General features: G+C 45.8%; 1 protein-coding gene across 1 annotated transcript in view; it reads right to left on the reverse strand.

The window, feature by feature from the left end:
* Window positions 1-20,467, reverse strand: part of LOC122930003 (dymeclin-like) — a 178,179-nt gene that overhangs the window by 66,451 nt on the left and 91,261 nt on the right. Inside the window, exons 7-8 of the mRNA XM_044283446.1 lie at window positions 19,102-19,227; window positions 17,392-17,534 (exon numbers count right to left, since the gene is read on the reverse strand). Coding sequence (XP_044139381.1) covers window positions 17,392-17,534; window positions 19,102-19,227 — 269 coding nt within the window. The remainder of the gene's footprint in view (window positions 1-17,391; window positions 17,535-19,101; window positions 19,228-20,467) is intronic.

Below are 20,467 nucleotides of genomic sequence, written 5' to 3' on the forward strand. Positions count from 1 at the left end.
CTGCCGTTGAATACAGAGGCGGGGCACAGGAGATGATAGTTCTCTGCCCCGTCACCACAGGACCTGTCAAAGGACCTGTGGTGACATCATTGTGCTCATCACATTATCCATCACCATGGTAATATGAAAAGAGAGGTTTGTCCAGCTTGTAGTTGTGGTAATCCAAAAGGCTTTTTATTCAATATTCAATATAAAATCCAGGTACAAGAATGCAGAGTCTACATGTTTCGGGCACAATTCAGTCTTAGCCCTTACTCATGACTGTAATGGACCATGTGATGAGCTCAGTGACGTCACCACAGGTCCTTTGACAGGTCCTGAAGAAAGAACAGGAGACCGGCAGCTACGCATATCTCCTATGCGGTGAGCGCCGTAACAGAAATAAATAAAAACCATGCAATTCGCAATTTTTTTAGTCACCTTGTCACCCCAAAAAATAGGATAGGACTGTTCTATTATGGGCCGAACGTTTCAAAAAATGCAAAATGCACACTGCTTTTTTTGGTGTTTTTTTTTTTTTTTGCGTGGTATTGAGTATCGCAATACTTTTTTATCGTGACGAAAGAGAATGCAAATTTTGGTATTGAAACAACCCTACGCTGATCTGATCGGTGTAGCGTTGTCACGATACCAAAATTTTGATTCGGTTTCGATTTGGCGACTAAAAATTTAATTTGGCTCCAAAATTTTTCAGTTCAGGAGTCAATGGCTGCCTTCTAGGTATTTTTTTTTTGTCTGGAGCACTGTATACGCCCAGAAAATGATCCGTATGAAGCTATCCTCTCAAACCGAAATTTATAAGAAATGTCTGTATATAGTTTTGGGGTTGTTTCAGGTGCAGGTCCCACCTCGGGGACTTGTTACTATCTCAAGAATGGGACTCCTTTGGGTGCAGCCAAAAAGGAGAGCTGGCCGTGCCTGTGTGGCTCTCTCCATTCACATTAATAGGACCTCCAAATATAACCAGCTTTTTTCGGAAAACCCTAATAAAATAAATGGAGAGAGCTACACGTGCATGGCCACTTCTTCATTCCCAGAGGAGAAAGCTAGGGTCCCGCTTGGAAAACTCCTACCGGGACCACAGCAATCAGCTGTAATCTGTGGAGCAAAAGGCCAATAAGTGTTTCATTTCCCTGCAGCACCACCACAGGAGAAAATAAGTATTACACAGCGTCCTCTAGAGTGAGAGATGCGCTTTGTAACCGCTCTATACTTTGGGCAAGTGAAGAGGGCATCCCGCTATTATACTATAATTCCCCTAATATATGACGGAAGCAAGAAAATGGTTTTTCTAAGCTTTACGACCACTTTTAACAGAAAACGACCAAGACCAGGTCTAGTACAGCTTTTAGCCGATGGATATAAGAAGGAATTTACCAGGTGCAAAAAGAAAACGGTCCAGGGCAGCGCTCGCAGTCCCACGCACTGGTAAGTACCATCTAGTAGCATTATTTTAAATCGCAAATTCGGGGGAGATACTGAACCTTAAATCTGCATTCCGCCGCTGCCCCCCCCCCCCCCTTCCCCATTCAGCCGCTTCTAGCTTCCTCCTGCGCAGGCCGCTGCCAATTCACAGTGAAATAGGAGCTCTTGTTTACATGAATTAAAGTAAGCTCTTTTCATGTTAAAAAAAAAAAGACTGATATTTCTCGACTTGACCCGAATCCAAGAGCTCGCAGGACGCCAATGTTTCATATTGCTAGAATAACAGAAGGATATTTACTTCTATCTGGCAGGGGGACAACATGAGATTTCTGAAGGCAGAAGAGCCGCAACACAAAGCAAAGCTTCAAGATTGGGCGGGGGGGTCTGCCCCCCCTTCCAGAAAAAGAGAACCACTGGGGAATGGGACTGAGCTGCAATACCAGACAAAGCCATGGAGTGGAGGTGCTTCTGGAAGTATAAGCCTAATGACAACCCAAAACAACTTTCCTTAAAGGGATTTCCCATTACTTTTATACTGATGGATTATCCTCAGGACAGACCATCAATATGTGATTGGTGGGGGTCCAACACCCGGCACCACTGCTGACAAGGCTATGCAGTACCCAGATCTGTCCACTACACAATGGATGGCGCTGTATAGTTCCAGCGTCGGAGCTACAGAAGAACAGGTGATCGGTGGGGTGTGGGCTGTCGACCCCAACCTGAGGATAGCTCATCATTATAAAAGGAGCAGCCAACAACCTTAGACTGATCGAAAGTGGTCCTACTGCAGGGAAACCCACAAGAGCGAAGCCTTACAAGGAGGCCATTGAAATCTATGGTCTATCCAGGTGATAAATAGTCACAAAGGGCCCTCCATCGAGAAACATCTACGCTCTGATACATGGAGGTTCAGTGTGAGGTATAGTCGGGTATGAGAAGATGGGTTTTCTAAACCAACACAACGCCTTTAATATCGCTGTAAGAACCTCTTCCCTATCTAAACAGTCAAAGCATCATAATCAGGCTGCCCGTGGCTACCACTAGGGGGAGCTTAGGAGCTTAAAGAGTAGCTGTCTCCTCTCCAGAAATGTCTGATTTAGTAACTACTTGCATTCCCCATGTAATACCAATTTTGGAGCATCTATCTATTCTTCTAACTGTATGTTGGGCTGTTACTCTATAATTCCTACTAGACGTTTACAAATTAATTGACAACTAGGTGTTATCATTTCCCTTGTCAGTAGCCTGTGCCCCTGCACAGTCCGACACTGGCAGCACTGACAGGACAATGTCAGATTAGGCTACTTTCACACTAGCGTTGTTTAAATCCGGAAAAACGTGTGAAAACGGATTACATTTGAATCCTGATCAGGATTTTGATCACAATGAAAAAATGCATTTGAAAAAACGGATCCGCCATTTATGGACTTTAACTTTTTTTTTCACATTTTTCGGGTTTAACATGCAAAAGCCGGATCCGATTTGACTGAACACGCGGCGCCGGACCCGGCGTTATTGCAAGTTAATGGGAGAAATGCCGGATCCGGCGTTCAGTCAAAGTGTTCAGGATTTTTGTCCGGAGGTAAAAATACAACATGCTACGGTTTTCTGAAAAGCCTGATCAGTCAAAAAGACTGAACTGAAGACATCCTGATGCATCCTGAACGGATTTCTCTCCATTTTTACCGATCTGCGCATGCCGGAACGACGGATCCGGCATTCCGGTATTCTAAATGCCGGATCCGGCGCTAATACATTCCTATGGGAAAAAATGCTGGATCCGGCGTTCAGGCAAGTCTTCAGTTTTTTTCGCCGGAGAGAAAACCGGAGCATGCTGCGGTTTTCTCTTTTGCCTGATCAGTCAAAACAACTGAACTGAAGACATCCTGATGCATCCTGAACGGATTACTCTCCATTCAGAATGCATGGGGATAAAACTGATCAGTTCTTTTCCGGTATAGAGCCCCTGTGACGGAACTCCGTGCCGGAAAAGAAAAACGCAAGTGTGAAAGTACCCTTCAATCGCGCATACAGAGACAGGCGTGCACACATTTTCGCACGTTCCCGAATATCTATGTGCGGGAACGCGCGACAAACGGCCAAAAAAAGCTCAAGCACTTGTTTGAGCGTCGGGCGTTTTACAGCGCGATCGTACGCGCTGTAAAACGCCCAGGTGAGAACCATTCCCGTAGGGAATCATTGGTTCTTGCCTGTTGTGCGTTTTACAGCGCGTAGGAACGCGCTGTAAAACGCTCAGGTCTGAACCCAGGGTTAGGGTACTTTCACACTTGCGTTGTTTGATTCTGGCAGGCAGTTCCGTTGCCTGAGAACTGCCTGCCTGATCAAGCAAACTGTATGCAAACAAATGTCATTTTTCTGACTGATCAATGCATTGCCATATCGGATCTGTTTTTTCCAGTGTCATCAGGCAAAACTGATCCGGTATTTATTTTTTTCTCATTTTTAAAAGGTCTGCGCATGCGCAGACCGGATGGACGGATCCGGCATTACGGTATTTTGAACGCCGGATCCGGCACTAATACATTCCTATGGAAAAAAATGCAAGTCAGGCAAGTCTTCAGTTTTTTTCGCCGGAGATAAAACCGTAGCATGCTACGGTTTTCTCTTTTGCCTGATCAGTCAAAATGACTGAACTGAAGACATCCTGAACGGATTATTCTCCATTCAGAATGCATGGGGATATGCCTGATCAGTTATTTTCCGGGATTGAGCCCCCAGAATGGAACTCACTGCCGGAAAAGAAAAACGCTAGTGTGATAGTACCCTTAGACAAGGAAACACCCTGAACTGGTAACAACTGGTTATCAATTTAGTTTAAAATTTCTAGTAGGAATTATAAAGAAAAGGCAAAACAAAAAATAATAATAGATTTATGATTTCACAGGGAATACAATTATCTACGATAGCAGACCGGTCAGGAGAGGTGACAGGCCATCTTCAAAGGGGTCTTCTGCTTTCAAGAAAATAAAAAAAGGGCAACAGTGGAAATGCCCCAGAGTAATAAAAGCAGCATTACTCACCTATCACATCCAGTGCCAGACACTTTGTTTCTCCCCACTGGGCGTTGTTCACCTGGCTGCAGACAGGATGTCACAGTGACACTAGTCACTTTTCATCCAGGTAAATAAAGTGTCTGGCACTGAATCTAATAGGTGACTAATGCTGCTTTTATTACTGTATGGCATCTTCACCATTGGCCAGTTTTTTGTTCAAAGTGGACGGCACCTTCAAAGTGAATCTGTCAGCAGTTTTGACCATGCTAATCTGCTGACAGCGCTAGGTAGGGACTGAGTAGAGCAAGACAAATATACCCATACTTTATGTGGAGCTTTTACGGTCATCAGGAGTAGTGAGAATATGATGTTTTATTCTGTAAGGATCTGCTTCTGCCCTGGAGTCAGAGCATCACTGTGAAGTGCTCCATCCGCATTGATCTGCTTCACAGCCCCTCCCCTCTGAGTGACAGCAGTAGCATCCAACCAGGACACCGGTACAGCTGTCAGTCAGAGCGCCGGCGGGGAGCAGTGCAGTAGCTCAACGCAGAGAGCACGTCACAGTGCAGCTCAGACTCAAGGGCTTGCAGGAGCCTGGCAGAATAAAACTTCATATTCTCACTAGCTCCACAAAAGGTAGGCTTGTCTGCTCTCCCTGGACTAGTGCTGTCAGCAGTACTGCATGGGCGAAACTGCTGACAGATGTTTAATAGTGAGTTACAAGTAAGGGCTCTTTCACACTTGCGTTGTCCGGATCCGTCGTGTACTCCATTTGCCGGAATTACACGCCGGATCCGGAAAAATGCAAGTGAACTGAAATGCAATCACGTCATCCATGCGCGTGGGGCGCCCTGACGTCACTCTGAAGCGCCCCGGGAGCCGCACGGACGGTAAGTATACTGCTCCCCCGCTCCCCACTACACTTTACCATGGCAAACAGGACTTCAGCGTCCCGGCAGCCATAGTAACCATTCAGAAAAAGCTAAACGTCGGATCCGGTAATGCGCCGAAACGACGTTTAGCTTAAGGCCGGATCAATGCCTTTCAATGGGCATTAATTCCGGATCCGGCCTTGCGGCAAGTGTTCAGGATTTTTGGCCGGAGCAAAAAGCACAGCATGCTGCGGTATTTTCTCCGGCCAAAAAATTTTCCGGTCCTGAACTGAAGACATCCTGATGCATCCTGAACGGATTTCTCTCCATTCAGAATGCATTAGGATAATCCTGATCAGGATTCTTCCGGCATAGAGCCCCGACGACGGAACTCTATGCCGGAAGACAATAACGCAAGTGTGAAAGAGCCCTAAATCATCATAGGCCATGTTGTGGTTTTACAAATTGCTATTGCAATATTACATATATAATAAAAAATAGAAATAAATTATATATATATATATATATATATATATATATATATATACACACACACACACACACACACACACACATACATACAGGTAACTATTTTGCTACTGAGGTTTTATAATTATTATTGCTAATATAAATATTATAAGATGGCTGAAAATATTCTGTAAAGCTCGCTAGGTCTTATTTTTCATATCCGTATCCTCTTTTACAAATCGCAAATCACGGATACCGGTCACCTGCATTACGCATTTTGCGGATCGTAACATCCTTCTCTATGATAGAAATGCCTAGTCTTGTCAACAAAAACAAACAAGAAAAGGAAAAGCAGATGCGGACCGCACGCGGTGTGCTGGCTACATCTTTTGCGGCCTCACTGAAATGAATGGTTCCGCAAATCCCAGAACGGATGCAGGCAAGAAAAATACCGTCGTGTGAATGGGCCCTTAGGGTACGGCAGGATCTGGCGAGTCTGTAGCAGTTTTTCTGCAGCGGATCTGCTGCAATCCCACAGCTACAAAAATCCACACGCAGAGATCCTTGCGGGTTTCATCCTCTGCATTGCAAAGCATAAAATCTGCAGCAGATACCCACTAGGAGAAGAGGCCAATAGGAATAAGGAGGGACTAACGGAGGAAGGAGCAGAGCCCTGAATCAGGTAAGAGCGGAGGCTGCAGGCGTACGTCAGCTCCAGCAGATCTGGGGACAGAGGCTTTACTACTACCATGCAGGCAGGAGAGGGATCAAAGACTTGGTTCGGGGCTTTTGTAATGAAAGCCCTTTCTGTCTGACAGGAAAAGAGGGATATTTCCAAAGACACAGGCACAGAAATGCCAAGATAAAGTGAGAAGTTGGGAAAGCGTTTATTCGCTTGCGGTAGGAAAAAGTTAATGCCGCTCTTGAATGGGAACCATGAGTTGCAGTCCGTGCATTTTCCATCGTGTTACGACACAGTCATGTCTCCTAGGGCCGTGCGCCTGTGATGTGGGATATGCCCCGCTCTGGAGCCATAGACTCTGCTCCACCACAAGGCTTAGTCCAGGGGTTACCATAATAACACCCAGCCGCCACTAATACGGAAACAGTGTCGCTTCATGTATCAGGCGGGATGAAATCCCTTGGATCAACTTTAAAAGAATCTGCAATGTACAGGACAATTGATTAAATAGCAATCACATACTGGATCGGGATTACAATAATGGCTTTCTACGGTGGTTTACTAATAACCTGTAGAGCAATAACCTGGTCTCACTTTTAGTGCCCCTAACCCCCTTTTAGGCGATCCCACAGCTAAAGGGAGCATTTACTTTTACAATTCCCTAAGACATTGCTTAAATTGGCTTTTTTGAGGACCTGTTACACTTAGGACTCATTCACATTATCCAGGAGGTCAACAACCTCCAGAGCGCCAGCTGTTGTTCAACTACAACTCCCAGCATGTTTTATTCACTTCTATGGGCTTTTCAAAAACAGCCGAGCAAGTATGCATGCTGGGGATTGTAGTTTCACAACAGCTGGAGCGCGGGAGGTGGCTGACATTGCTTTAGCTGGAGGGAGATGGATGGCACAACTGATTTTGCTATTTCAAATGGAAAGTATCACCCATATTTTTTAACTAATACCAGATTCGGATATTTTTTATTTTCTAATCTGTTTTTATGTTCAGAATATATTCTATTTTCAGTATAGGATTATGGGGGTGGCCATCTTGCCTCAGCTTCTGCGAAAGGGATTAAAAGATTTGCATTACTGCAATAACACGGACCATAAAAACTTGTAGTCTCAGGGGGACTCACGGACTTCTATGGAAGACTGTTGTGGGCATGCTCTGTGACCTGTGCAGTGAGGGGGAGGAAGTAGGCTGTGACATCACCTATTATTAAGGATGGATCCCGTGTTATATGTATATACACACACACATACAGAGGTCCCTCAAGTTACAATATTAACTGGTTCCAGGGCGACCATTGTAAGTTGAGTAATCGGTTCCAAAGCCCCAAAATGTCATCAAAGATAAGAGAAAATTAAGATTTAAGAAAAATAAGCAGATGACTAAGAAAGATAAAACAAGTCCTTCCGGAACAAGACAAAGAACAGTTAGTTGGGAAATTCATTAAAAAATGGAAGAGTTTCGTGGAGGAGTTTTTGTCCCTTTGCGAAATCAAAGAGCTGATGGCCCCATTCAAGCTGACTAAATGGTACCTGGAAGCGCAACTTGCAAACAGATTGGGGACGCTGGAGACATAATGCAATGCGAGAGATCTTCAGGCTCATGGTGAGATGGGCATTCTTTAAAGTGGCATACAGTGACCAGACTAGTGTTCCTGGGTAGGGTGGTATTGGGAGGGGGTGACAAATATATTGTAAAAAGTGAGTGGGGAACTACGCAGCGATATCTGTCTGTACAATCCATATATATTGTTCTGTACCATGTATGACTTCTGCTGACATGTTTATTGTATGGTTCCTCTCACTTCAATAAAGAGATGATTTAAAAAAAAAAAAAAAAGTCCTTCCATATAACAGTCATTATATACAGCAATTTTACCAGAGAAGTGTCCCTGATTGGTTGGATCCAAGTCTGGGACATTGTATGTTGAGTCTAGTTTTAACTTCCGATGGGTCAGAAAAGACCACTGTATGTTGAAAATATAGCAGCAGGACTCGGCTTCGCACAGGTATATCTTATCTATTTCATTTAATGTTTATAAAGTGCAACACCAAGCGATCAAAAAGGCGCATGCCCTCCAAAATAGTAGCATAAAAATTAGACCCTACCTAAGACAATTGATCAAAAAATAAAATCCTATGGCTCTCAGACTATGGAGACACCAAAACATCTTTTTTTGGGGGTTTAAAAAATGCTATTATTGTGTAAAACTTAAATAAATAATAAAAAGTATACATATTAGGTATTGCCACGTCCATAACGATCTGCTCTATAAAAATGTCACATGACCTAACCCCTCAGATGAACGCTGTAAAAATAAAACAACCAATTTTTGTTCTAAAACCACCAATTTTTTGGTCACCTTGCCTCAAACTGAAATAATGAATGATCAAAAAATCAGATGTATCCAAAAATGGTACCAATAAAAACGTCAACTCTTTCTGCAAAAAACTAGCCCCTGTACCAGATGATCGGCAGAAAAAAAAAAAATATGGCATTCAGAAAATGGATACAAAAATATTTTTTTTCCAAAAATGCTTTATGTAAGACTGAAACAAACAAAGAAAGTAGACATATTCGATATCACTGCATCTGTAACGACTTGGTCTATAAAAATAGCACATGATCTCCCCTGTCAAATGAATGTTGTAAAAAATAAACAGTACCAAAACAGCATTACAAAAAATGTAATATAGAGCAATCAATGTAAACATTTTTATTTTATTTTTTGTTAATGGTAATGCAAACGGATCCGTTCTGAACGGATCTAAGCGTTTGCATTATAGGTGCGGATCCGTCTGTGCAGATACCAGACGGATCCGCACCTAAACGCAGGTGTGAAAGTAGCCTAAAAAGACGGCTTACCTCTAAGATATGCCATCACTATGTAATCGGTGGGGGGCCCTTTAAAATGTAAAGGGCTTGTAGAATATGTTTCACAACACATTTTTCAAACCGGCACCTGGATGTGAATACTTTTGTAATTGCATGTAATAACATTTTTTGTATAGCCACTGAGTTATTCAATTCAATGCATCTGTATAGCGCCACCTGCTATTTGCTCTTTTCCTTACTTTTTTTTTTTTCTGTCCGTCTCACTGAGCTGCAGCAGAAAGGACACGCCTCCTGAGAAAGGACACGCCCCCTGTGCTGCCAGGCTTGAAGATTATCTAGCAGAGCAATAGGAGGAGTAAATGTTGAGATCTCTGGATCCATGTGTGGTACGGGCTGGTTCTAGCTTTGTTAGTAAGGTATTGTCATGTCCTTTATGGTGTTTGATTTTATTTTATTTTTTCATCAATCATTGAAGACCCCTTTAAGGCTACTTTCACACTAGCGTTCGATCGGATCCGTTCTGAACGGATCCGCTCATATTAATGCAGACGGTGGCTCCGTTCAGAACGGATCCGTCTGCATTATAACTTAGAAAAATTTTCTAAGTGTGAAAGTAGCCTGAGCGGATCCGTTCAGACTTTACATTGAAAGTCAATGGGGGACGGATCCGCTTGAAGATTGAGCCATATGGTGTCATCTTCAAGCGGATCCGTCCCCATTGACTTCCATTAAAAGTCGGAACGGATCCGCTCGCCTCCGCACGGCCAGGCGGACCCCCGAACGCTGCTTGCAGCGTTCAGGTGTCTGCTCACTGAGCGGAGCGGAGGCTGAGCGCTGGCAGACGGATGCATTCTCAGTGGATCCGCCTCCACTGAGAATGCATTAGGGCCAGACGGCTGCGTTCAGGGCCGCTCGTGAGCCCCTTCAAACGGAGCTCACGAGCGGACACCTGAACGCAGGTGTGAAAGTAGCCTAAGTTTTACCTCCACCCCTGGCCACTTACTAGAAGTGGGCAGTCACCTGCGGGTGCTGGAACACCACTGTGCAGGCAAGAACAGTGAAAGGGATGCAGCAACACCCCAAATCTGTGGGCCGTTCATTCTCCGGATGGGTGGGGGCCCCATTTAATGAGAACACTCACTGCCCGATGACATTTTCCTTGTGCCGCCTGCGCTGTCCTAGAATAATCTGTCTATAGCGGCTCCGCTTGCTGTGCTGACAACCCCTTTAACAATGTAATCTACCAGAGGATACGTGCGGCTATCTGCTCCCTCCGAATAAACCGCACTCACAGTCCGCGCCGCGCGCTGCACAAATGACAGGCTGAGTTAAGATATCAGGGTCTTGTGACCGACCTCTGGACATCGCTGGCACCACAGTGACTAGACCGAGTCTCAAGGCTCTCAGCCCTTGGCATGACAGCTTCCTGACTGGACACATTCCCAAACCCTTGCCCCCTCCTCCCCAGCACCCCCTCTGCTGCGATTGTCCCCTCTGCCTCCTCCTGTAATCACTTTTTCCCCCCTGGATGTTTAGTTAGCAGTTTCCAAATACATAATAAGTCAGCGGCTCCAAAGTAAATACCCCTGGACGCGAGATAAAAAACACGTACCCGCCCGTTAACCCCCGAAAAGCTGGTGGCTGGTAATGTAATAGAAAGTATATACTAAAATAATGAAAGTATACAGTAAGGAGGTGTGGGGCTGGCGGACCTCTAGTGCTGTACCTGTGACCCCTGGCATAATCCTGCCCCAACTTCTTCATAATGAGTCGTTATCCTAATGACATCACCCACGTGGCCCGGGACTGGCTTTCGTGGTTAAGTTCTTTCCCTTTAAAATTTAAAGACACTTGCAACTATTTTTAAGGTGTCAGAAATCCTCTTTGAAGGGGTTGTCAGAGCATACATACTGGCGGGATAAGCCTCTAAGTCAGTGGTCAGCAACCTTTGGCACTCCAGATGTGGTAAAACTGCAACTCCCAGCATGCTCCATTCACTTCTACGGGAGTTACAAAAATAAGCAAGTGTGCCTGCTGGGAGTCGTAGTTTCACCACAGCTGGAGCGCCTAAGGTTGCTGATCCCTGCCCTAAGTGACGGCTTACCGCTAGGACAGACCATCACTTTAAAGGGTCCGCTTTGTCGGTGGATCCTCTATTAAGTCGGAGCACCCCTTTAAGTTTCCCTCACACCGGGGTGCCTCCGGTCACGTAGCTGTGCGGCAAACTAAAGGTGACCTCTTTCACTTAAAAAAAGCTCTGAAGGGGGTGCAGCGCTACATCAGAGCCACGGCCTCTTCATTCTCAGGATCGGTGGGGATCCCATAAAGCAATATCCTACCACCATTCACACCACAAACCCTTTAAGACAAAAACTGACAACCCCTTTAAGACAAAAAAAACAAACCTCCTCTCTTGTAGGTTTTTTCATGGATTGAAGATGAATCGTATCTTTGTGCTGTACGTGGACCAGCCTATAAGTTCCATACACCGCTATACGCATAGGTGCGCTAGAGGAGGGCGCAACCTATAAAGGACACAAGCACTTAGCGGGTCTTAGACGTCCGCCATTATGCGGCGCTCTCATTTCTGTGTTTTAAAGGCCGTCGTTCTTCACTTGCATCTCTGCTTTCGGCATCTGGGGCCACTTATTACAGGCAGGAGATATTAACCACTTGGCCACATTTATAGGAGACGCTGCCAAATCCGGCAGTTTTTCATTTCTTGATGGCACAACATTATTCAGAAATGACATGCCTCGAGCTCCTTCTAGAAAACCCAGAGCCACAACTTCCGTCTAACACGTGGTATTTGGGAGTCCGGCCGCGGTTCAGCTTTCGAGCTGGAATAGAATTAATCAGGGTGATCCATTCTAGATCTGGCAGCACCCAGCTGACAGGCCCGAAGTTTTGTAAAGTGATTTCGCCGATGCCCGTGGTGCGGTCACTGTCAGAGCCGGTACACTCCAACTCAAAATTACAAAAAGGTCTGAAAAGCTCCAGTTATCCCACATGTCACCTCTGGGCCCACTCCAAGAAGTGACACCTCTGTGGTTCGGGCCGGGGGAGTTTTTGAAGGCAAAAAAACCCCAAGAGCACCCATTATAGAATATCGCCAGAGCGGTGCTCCTACAGATCCAGAAAATGAAGGGGTGCTAGTTTCAGAATATGCCATCATCTTCCATGGTGGGAAAACACCCCTTTAATTGCAGAATAACTGACCTATTATTTTTCATTGTCCCAGCCAAAACTTATTAATCCCTCAACATAGTTCTATTTTGTACCCATTCTATTTTTTACCCATTGCTTTGCTGCAATGATATGCATGAGGAGACAGTGAATGATTGTTGGGGGTCTCAAAGGTTGGACATCCCCCCCCCCCCCCAAGAGCTCTGATTCCAGGGGTTACAGAGGAAGCCCAAAGCATAGTGGCACAAGTACAATACCATTACCCAGCTACGTGTCCAGTAATGATTCTCAAATATCTGGAACCCATTTGGATTAAGAGAGGCGCCGACTCCCGCTCCGAAATGTACCGTAAGTAACATCTGACTGTGACGTCGATTTTCCACAACTTATAAATGAAAAGCGTTATCCCACAAAAAAGTATGACTAAGCAATGAATAGGACATGTCAAATGAGATGTTATTACAATATACATGCAAATTTAAAAAAATTACATTTTCCTCTCTGGTGGCGCCCCCTGCTGTTTCTCCTTCTGCTCCACCTTATCCTGCATTCAGTAGTGGACTGACATGCTCAGTGGCTTCCCTGCTCCCTTCCTCCTCTCAGCGCTGTCCTAGAGATCTCAGAGAGAAGCAGGTGACGCGGTCCAGACACCTTTCATTCATCCATCCGACTTCTAAATTCATAAGAATATAGAGCTCTATCTCACTCTAGACCGTGGCGATGGAAATTGGGGAAGGGGGCATTAGATACCATAGTGAGGGGCTATTTATTAGTGGAATCCCTGGGACTTTGTGTGAGGGGCTATTTTCTATGTAGGGGAGGAAGGTGTTAACAAGAGCTGACTGCAGTGCATTCCTGACATGAGCTGCTGTCCAGCCACAGAAAGGGAAGAGACCAGAGCTGCAGAGAGGTGAGTAAAGAAGCTAAAGAGGATGAAAATGACACTGGAGTAGCGGTTCTGGCATGGATATAGTTAAAATAATGGCGTGTGTTACTCCAGATTTTTTTTATTTTTGAGTCACGGCATATCCCCCTTTAAATTATTGGATTGATCACGAAGCAGTCACTTAATTAGCGCCTCTCTAATCACTGAAACCATTCAATCAATTGCCATATAATAAATCCTGTCAAATGCTCTTTTAGCTCTGGTGCTCATAGAGGGGTGTTAAAGGGATTGTCAAAATGAATCTTATAAATTTAAACGTATCCATAGGATTATGGATAGGAAGTATCTGATCAGTGGGTCTCTCCCCGGGTCTCTCCCCCCCCCCCCCCCACCAATCATAAGAAAAGGGTGTCCTTTGTCCCCTCGTATGGATGTATAGGTGGTGGAGCATGCGTGCTGTTGCCTCATTCATCTCTATGGGACTGTCGGAGTCAGTGGTCACCCAGCTTTAGGGCTTGTCCGTCTCCCTCCTACGTGCCAGCTCTTAGGTGCAGTTGAGGTATGCACGATGGATCCATTTCTCATCAAAGCCTTGGGTCTCGCAAGCAAAGGAAATACCCAAGAATGTCCTCAAGAGGACGCCACCCCGCACTGGAATGCAGCTAGTTAAAGATGCCATGGAAAACACATTAAAAGGGACAGCAATATGAAACAGCTGGCAGAGGAACAATAGGCAGAGCGAGGACAGAGCTAATTGTGTGCGGCACACGGAGGAGGCTCTGAAGTCAAGCTCGTCTGGCTCGCTGAAATAAATTCCTTATGGGGGGAAAATCTCATCTCACAGGGAGAAGGACAAGAAAGTCCTTAATGAGTTTTTTCCCTCAGCATATAAATCAGGATAACGAGCTGGTGGGAGCGCCGTCTCTACCAACGTGGCCAATAGGAAGCGCGCTGGTGCCAAAGTGCAACGCCACGTGGGGAGTGGGGCAAGGAAGGGATGGAGTGAAGAGTGAACGGAGTGGTACAATGGGTACAGCATGTCACGCCCAGATCCTCAAACATCCTAGAGCAGGGATGCTCAACCTGCGGCCCTCCAGCTGTGGCAAACCTACAACTCCCAGCATGCCCTAAATAGCTGTAGGCTGTCCAGGCATGCTGGGAGTTGTAGTTTAGCAACAGCTGGAGGGCCGCAGGTTGAGCATCCCTGTTCTAGAGGTTAAGTCCATTACATGGGCTTCATTTCCTGATGTATACCGCCTCCAGATGGACTCTGACGTACGCCACTGCAGTGCATATGTCGCCCATAGGCTCCAATGCAAAATAAAACAAAGAAGCTATAGCAATATGCATAACACATCCAAAATACTGTAATACAGATACTCATACATACAGAGTCTATTTACCCATTATGTGGCTGGCGCCATCCCAGAGGAGACACATAATGGGTAAATAGACTCTGTATGTATAAGATACTTATATGCACTTGCACTTTATACATAATAATAATGGGGATTGAGTCGCCAGTTGTGTCTCCTGATGTGGATGTCGCCTTTTCCTGCACTTGGTTTCACGTATGGATTGTCATTTATAAATTGTGTCAATAAATTATATTTATATTTCATTACAATATGCATCACAGCCCAATGGAGGGTGCTGGGGTACGATGGATATGTCTGACATATGTACCAGGAGCTTTCCCAGCATATATGGCCCATACAGTCTAGGCTTTAAAGAGGTTTTCTGACACTTTTTAACTGATCGGTGGGGGTCCGACAACTGGGACCCCTGCCAATTATCTGTTTAAGAAGGCACTGGTGCTCCTGTGAGCGCGGCGGGCTTCTCTCAGCTTTTCCTAGGCCATGTGATCTCACATTCATGGCTCACATAGCCTAGAGCAGTGTTTCCCAACCAGTGTGCCTCCAGCTGTCGCAAAACTACAACTCCCAGCATGCCCGGACAGCCAAAGGCTGTCCGGGCATGCTGGGAGTTGTAGTTTTGAAACAGCTGGAGGCACACTGGTTGGGAAACACTGGCCTAGAGGCAGCTCAGCCCTGCTGAAGTGAATGGGGCTGAGCTGCAATACCAAGCACGGCCACTATACAATGTACGGCGCTGTGCTTGGTGAGCTGAGAGCGCCGGTGCCTTCTCAAACAGCCGATCGGCGGGGGTCCTGGTATTGGATCCCCATTGATCAGACACTGATAACTTATCCAGAGGATAAGGATCAGTTAAAAAATGTCGGAAAACCACTTTCACACATATAGAAGGGAAAGCACAGGGGAAAAAAAGCCGCCAATGACTGGTACGGCCACGCAAGGCGGATTCTCCATAGAGTCTGCTAACTTTTTTTTCTGCAAAATCCGCTTATGGATTGGTCTTCAATTTTGCTGCAGATTTCTCCCTGTGTGTTGCAAAGAGTGAAATCCAAGGTGCGGATTGAAAATCTCGACTGCACGTATTTCTTCTGCAGCGTGTGAATGACGGTTTTCAAGATCCCAACCACTTTGCAATCTGTCCATAGTTTCACGGTGGATTGAGCCACGTGTGAGCGTACCCTTAGGCTGCTCCTGTATAGGCAGTCCCCCTACAAATGGGAGCAGGTCCAATTTTGGCTGATTAAACGTAAGCTAAGATTTATTACCAGCTCCCATATTATTCATAATCGCATATTTTTCGATTTTATAGAAGAGCCACATTTTTTTTGCCTGTTGTGTCTGAACAGCGATACTACATTGGGCCCCATAGAAAACTCCACCAACATAGTCGACACTGCTGCATCGGTTCATACATTTACGACGTACTGCACTGCGGTAGGTGATGTATACAATTGTAAGCCGATTCAGCGGGGGGTGAGCGCACCCCAGAAAAGAAGGGGTTACAGGTCAGCAATGCAAGAACTCACAGCAATTCCTCCCAACAATATCAGAGAAAGGGCGTGAGACTAATGACCAGCACTATAATATATTAACAGCGCTGAGCAATGGAGGAAAATGTGTAATCACAGTACATTACATGATTAAGAAAAAAGAACGGAAAAGGTCTAAGAAATAAATTACAGAGGCGGCGCGGGCAGATTCTCTAATGGCGCTGTTAACCAGGAGGCCAAAACAAACTGTGCGATAAACACACGGCAACCAAAGCACATAATAGACATCACAGGGACGCGGCAAACGTCGCCTGCCAGGCAGCAAATACAGCCGCTCTAGGTGATTACCATGTGCAACTAGTGTCCCCTAGTGGACAGCACTGGTCATAGCACCTAGACAAGCAGCTGCACTTCACCCGACGCCTTAAAAAGGGATCGCATCGCGCGTCTGCTTTATGCGCATGCGCTGTGCCCGGCGCATGCGCATACAGCAGACGCGCGATGCGATCCCGGCCAGTGAGGGTGCCGGGCGCATGCGCTTAAGATGGCCGGGGACACTAGTACAGCGCTTCAGAGTAGCCGCCCAGCTCAGTGAATATTGATGGGCGGCGCTTCAAACGGCAGTAGTGGCGAGGCTGGCTGGGCGCAAGTTGATATGAAGCACCGCCCCTTGGGCAGATTGAACACCAGGAAAGCAGGTTATAAAACTTATTTTTACTGTATTTATGAGGCGGACAGGGGGGATACTTAGATGATTCTAATACCCTTTATAAGACCTATACTGTCATATATATATATACCTAAATATGCTTTATGGGCCTGTCAGTGTCCCTTTAAGGGCATTTTATAAGGTCTCTATTAAAAGGGCAGCCCCACAGGATAGGTGATAAAATGTCTGGCAGCTGGGGGCCCCACCACTGAGGCACTAATAGATCGGGGTAGGAACAAGTGGCCACTTTTACCCAAGCATCAGGGCAGGACCCTGAGGTAACCCATCATTGTCGTCATCTGAATGTGCAATCATTTAGTTTTTTTTGTTTTTTCCCAAAAATCGCACCAAGACCACCACACCATGTGTGCGCCCCCCTTATGACCTACTCTAATAAGCCCATACATAAGTAAAAAAAACAGGTGTTACTCACTTGCCACCCCGGAGGCCAGGCCATAGAGCAGACCGCCCCCATCTGCCTGTTGCTGGAAGACGTGGGATCCCGGCGGCGGGCTTTTCTCCTGTCTGATGAAGTTATACAGTAACGTCTTCACCAGTCGACTCGTGTAAGGAAGACTGCCAGAGGGAGAGAAGGAAAAACACGACATGAAGATCCAAAAAGTTGTGCACTCTTACTCCGGCTGGGACTTTTACAACTTTGGCAATGTTTGTAGTAGAAAAAAAAAAAGCAACAGTGAGGTGATGGCGCCTCTAAACTAATGGGGTTTCATAGACGATGCCTGAACGCGGGGATCAGATTGATGCTAGGGGTAACCTGTGCGTGCAGATGTTCCTGGAACTGCAACTCGGCTTCGTTCACTTGTGGCGATACCTCCCATTCTGCGGTTGATCAGGGAGTCCCTTAAAGGGGTGGCCCCAACTGGATGTTTATGGCATTTTCGAACAGGTGTGGGTCCCATCTCAAGAATGGGACCCTGCCACGAATGAAAAGTATGCTGCACAAGAGAGGCACTCTCCCCATTCACTGCTATGAAACTTCAGCAAATAACCGCGCAATTGCACTCTGCTATTTTCCGAAGTCCCATAGCAGTGAATGGGGAAGGTCGTGCATGCGCGGCGTGCTCTTAATTCATGGCAGGGCTCTATTCTTGAGGTAAGAGGGGGAACCAGAGGTAGGACCCGCAACCACTGAACAGTTATGGCATATCCTAGCTGTATGCCATAAATATATAGATGGGAGTGCAACCGTTGCAACGTTATCTGAGACTTCGTCCAGCTTACGCCAGGTCTAAAACTGTAAGCATGGCATGGGCGGGGAAGGAGACGGGCTGTCAGGCCCGTCTCATTCACCATCTTCTACGCCAGCCTGTTTTAGGAGTAGAAAAAGATCTAAATGTAAGAAAGCTCGGAAACGGTCTTACATTTAGAACTGGCACTGGATGAGTCGAAGTTATGGAGAGGTAGGTGCTTCTTGATCATTTCAGCTGTTCCACCGCCAGCACAAGGCCTTTATTAAGACCGGAGTCTAAAACGCCGGTCTTAATAAATGTGCCCCCATATTGATGTTTGCGTGTGAGGGGTACAAGTACTTGGTGCGTCTTATTTGACACCGTGATTCAAACTCTGGTAAGCATCTGGTTCGTGGTGTCAATAAATGGCCTACTTTGGCAGAGAGGGGTGATTAGTTGGACAAGGAAAAAAAGTGACAGGAGCAAGTATGCTCTCTGATGGAAGAGAGGAAGACAGATAACATGCACAGAAGTCCGTGTTACCTTCCCGTTTGGGGTCATGAGAGAATTTTTTTTTCTCCTCCCTGCAACCTGTCAGCACTCTCACTGCCCCCCCTCCTCCCCCAGGCTGGCTGAGATCACAGCCAGCTGAAGGGGGTTGCACATTAATACATCATATCTTGGGCTGTGCAGCAGCTAGAGATGGGAGTCTTGTCATGCTACAATCCTGGTCTTGTTTTGAAGCTTCTATTGTGAGCTTTCAAACAAGACCAAGCTGCAGAGTCGGAGATGGGGTTAAAGCAGCCCTCCCGCCCTCATCCTGCTTGGACTGAACTGTTGGGTCCTTTTCTCAAAGCTCGTAAGAAAATTCGGAGGTCTCATTGCTGCCATCCAATGACTCTCATGCGATCAAATGTTGCTGTGCGGCAACTGCACAGCTCATGGCGACTTACCAGCGGCCTTGCATCAGGTATTTGTGGACCATGCTTTCATGGATGATCTCCTTACGGAAGAGCTGGTAGGACAGGAACACTACGAGAGTAGTGATGGCTTCTAGCAGGATGCTGTAGGTTATATCACTGGAAGAGAAAACAGCACATAAACAGTATGCACACGTGGATGTGGATAGTACAACACGTACAGCCACGTTCATGCGCAGTCCAGGGTAAAAAGTGCTGCAGAAGTCTACAACAAAATGTGCTATGACCACAATCGCTGATGCTTTTTTTTTCTGCTTTGGAAACTATTCCTTAATCAAACCATGATGATGGTGTTAAAGGGGTATTCTGGCTATAACAAGTTATCCCCTATACACAAAATAGGGGATAAGTATCAGATTGGTGGGGGGAGGGTCCTACTGCTGGGACCCCCCACCGATCATGTGGAACAGGGCCACATACCCTGTAGAGCCGTCCTGAAACAGATGGAGCAGCTGGTCAAAAATGCACTCTGCTGCTCCATTCATTTGTGGGGGAGCGCCGGAGACAGCCGAGCCCATAGAAAGTAGGTGGCAACTCTACAGGGCTGTGGAAATTACCCTGCATTTACCGTGAGAGAAGACGAGAATCATCAGTCATCTCGCCTGGCCCTGTCAATAAAGAAGGAGAGGAAGGCTGGCAGAGGAAGCAGGAGGAGCAAGGGTGCAAAGAGTGGCTTGGGCCTACCCTTAGTGCACTTAACTGCCTATTTGCATATGGATTAAAAGTACCTTTTCACCAGAATGAAGCAATGGATTTCAGGGTGACAGACTCCATTTAAAAGAAAGCATATCAGATACCTGCAGTCACCACTAGAGGGAGCTCACTGCAAACAGTGATTACTGAGATCAGTACATAAACAGTATACAGGAAGCTCGTAAGCTCCCTCTAGTGGTGGCCAAAAGGCATAAAAAATGTTATACAACATTTACACAACATTTGGACTAATATGAAGATATCTTTGAACAATCTGCACAGAATCCTGATCCTATTTATATTACAAACACACAATGATATTCATGGGCCTACATTCACTTTATAGGAAGTATTTTGCTAGTTTTACAATCAGCGAATAATGTGTACAAGTACATGTCTACAAGGAACTACATTTGAGTAGCCCAATCTCTTCCCTTTACACTACAGATATTGTAAATTGTGAAGGCGTTAATTTAAAACGTACTCACAGGATTTAGGACTGAAGAAGCACAGGAAAAAAAAAAAAAACGAGTTTGGGTCTTGCAGAAAAACAAGATTCAATATCACTTTTCCGACGTCCGAAAATTGAGTTAAATTGTTATTACCGAGTACTAGGTGTTCTCTTCCTGTGCAGCTCAGGTCAGAG

Source organism: Bufo gargarizans, chromosome 1 (genome assembly GCF_014858855.1).
Source record: "Bufo gargarizans isolate SCDJY-AF-19 chromosome 1, ASM1485885v1, whole genome shotgun sequence".
Classification (NCBI taxonomy): Eukaryota; Metazoa; Chordata; class Amphibia; order Anura; family Bufonidae; genus Bufo; species Bufo gargarizans.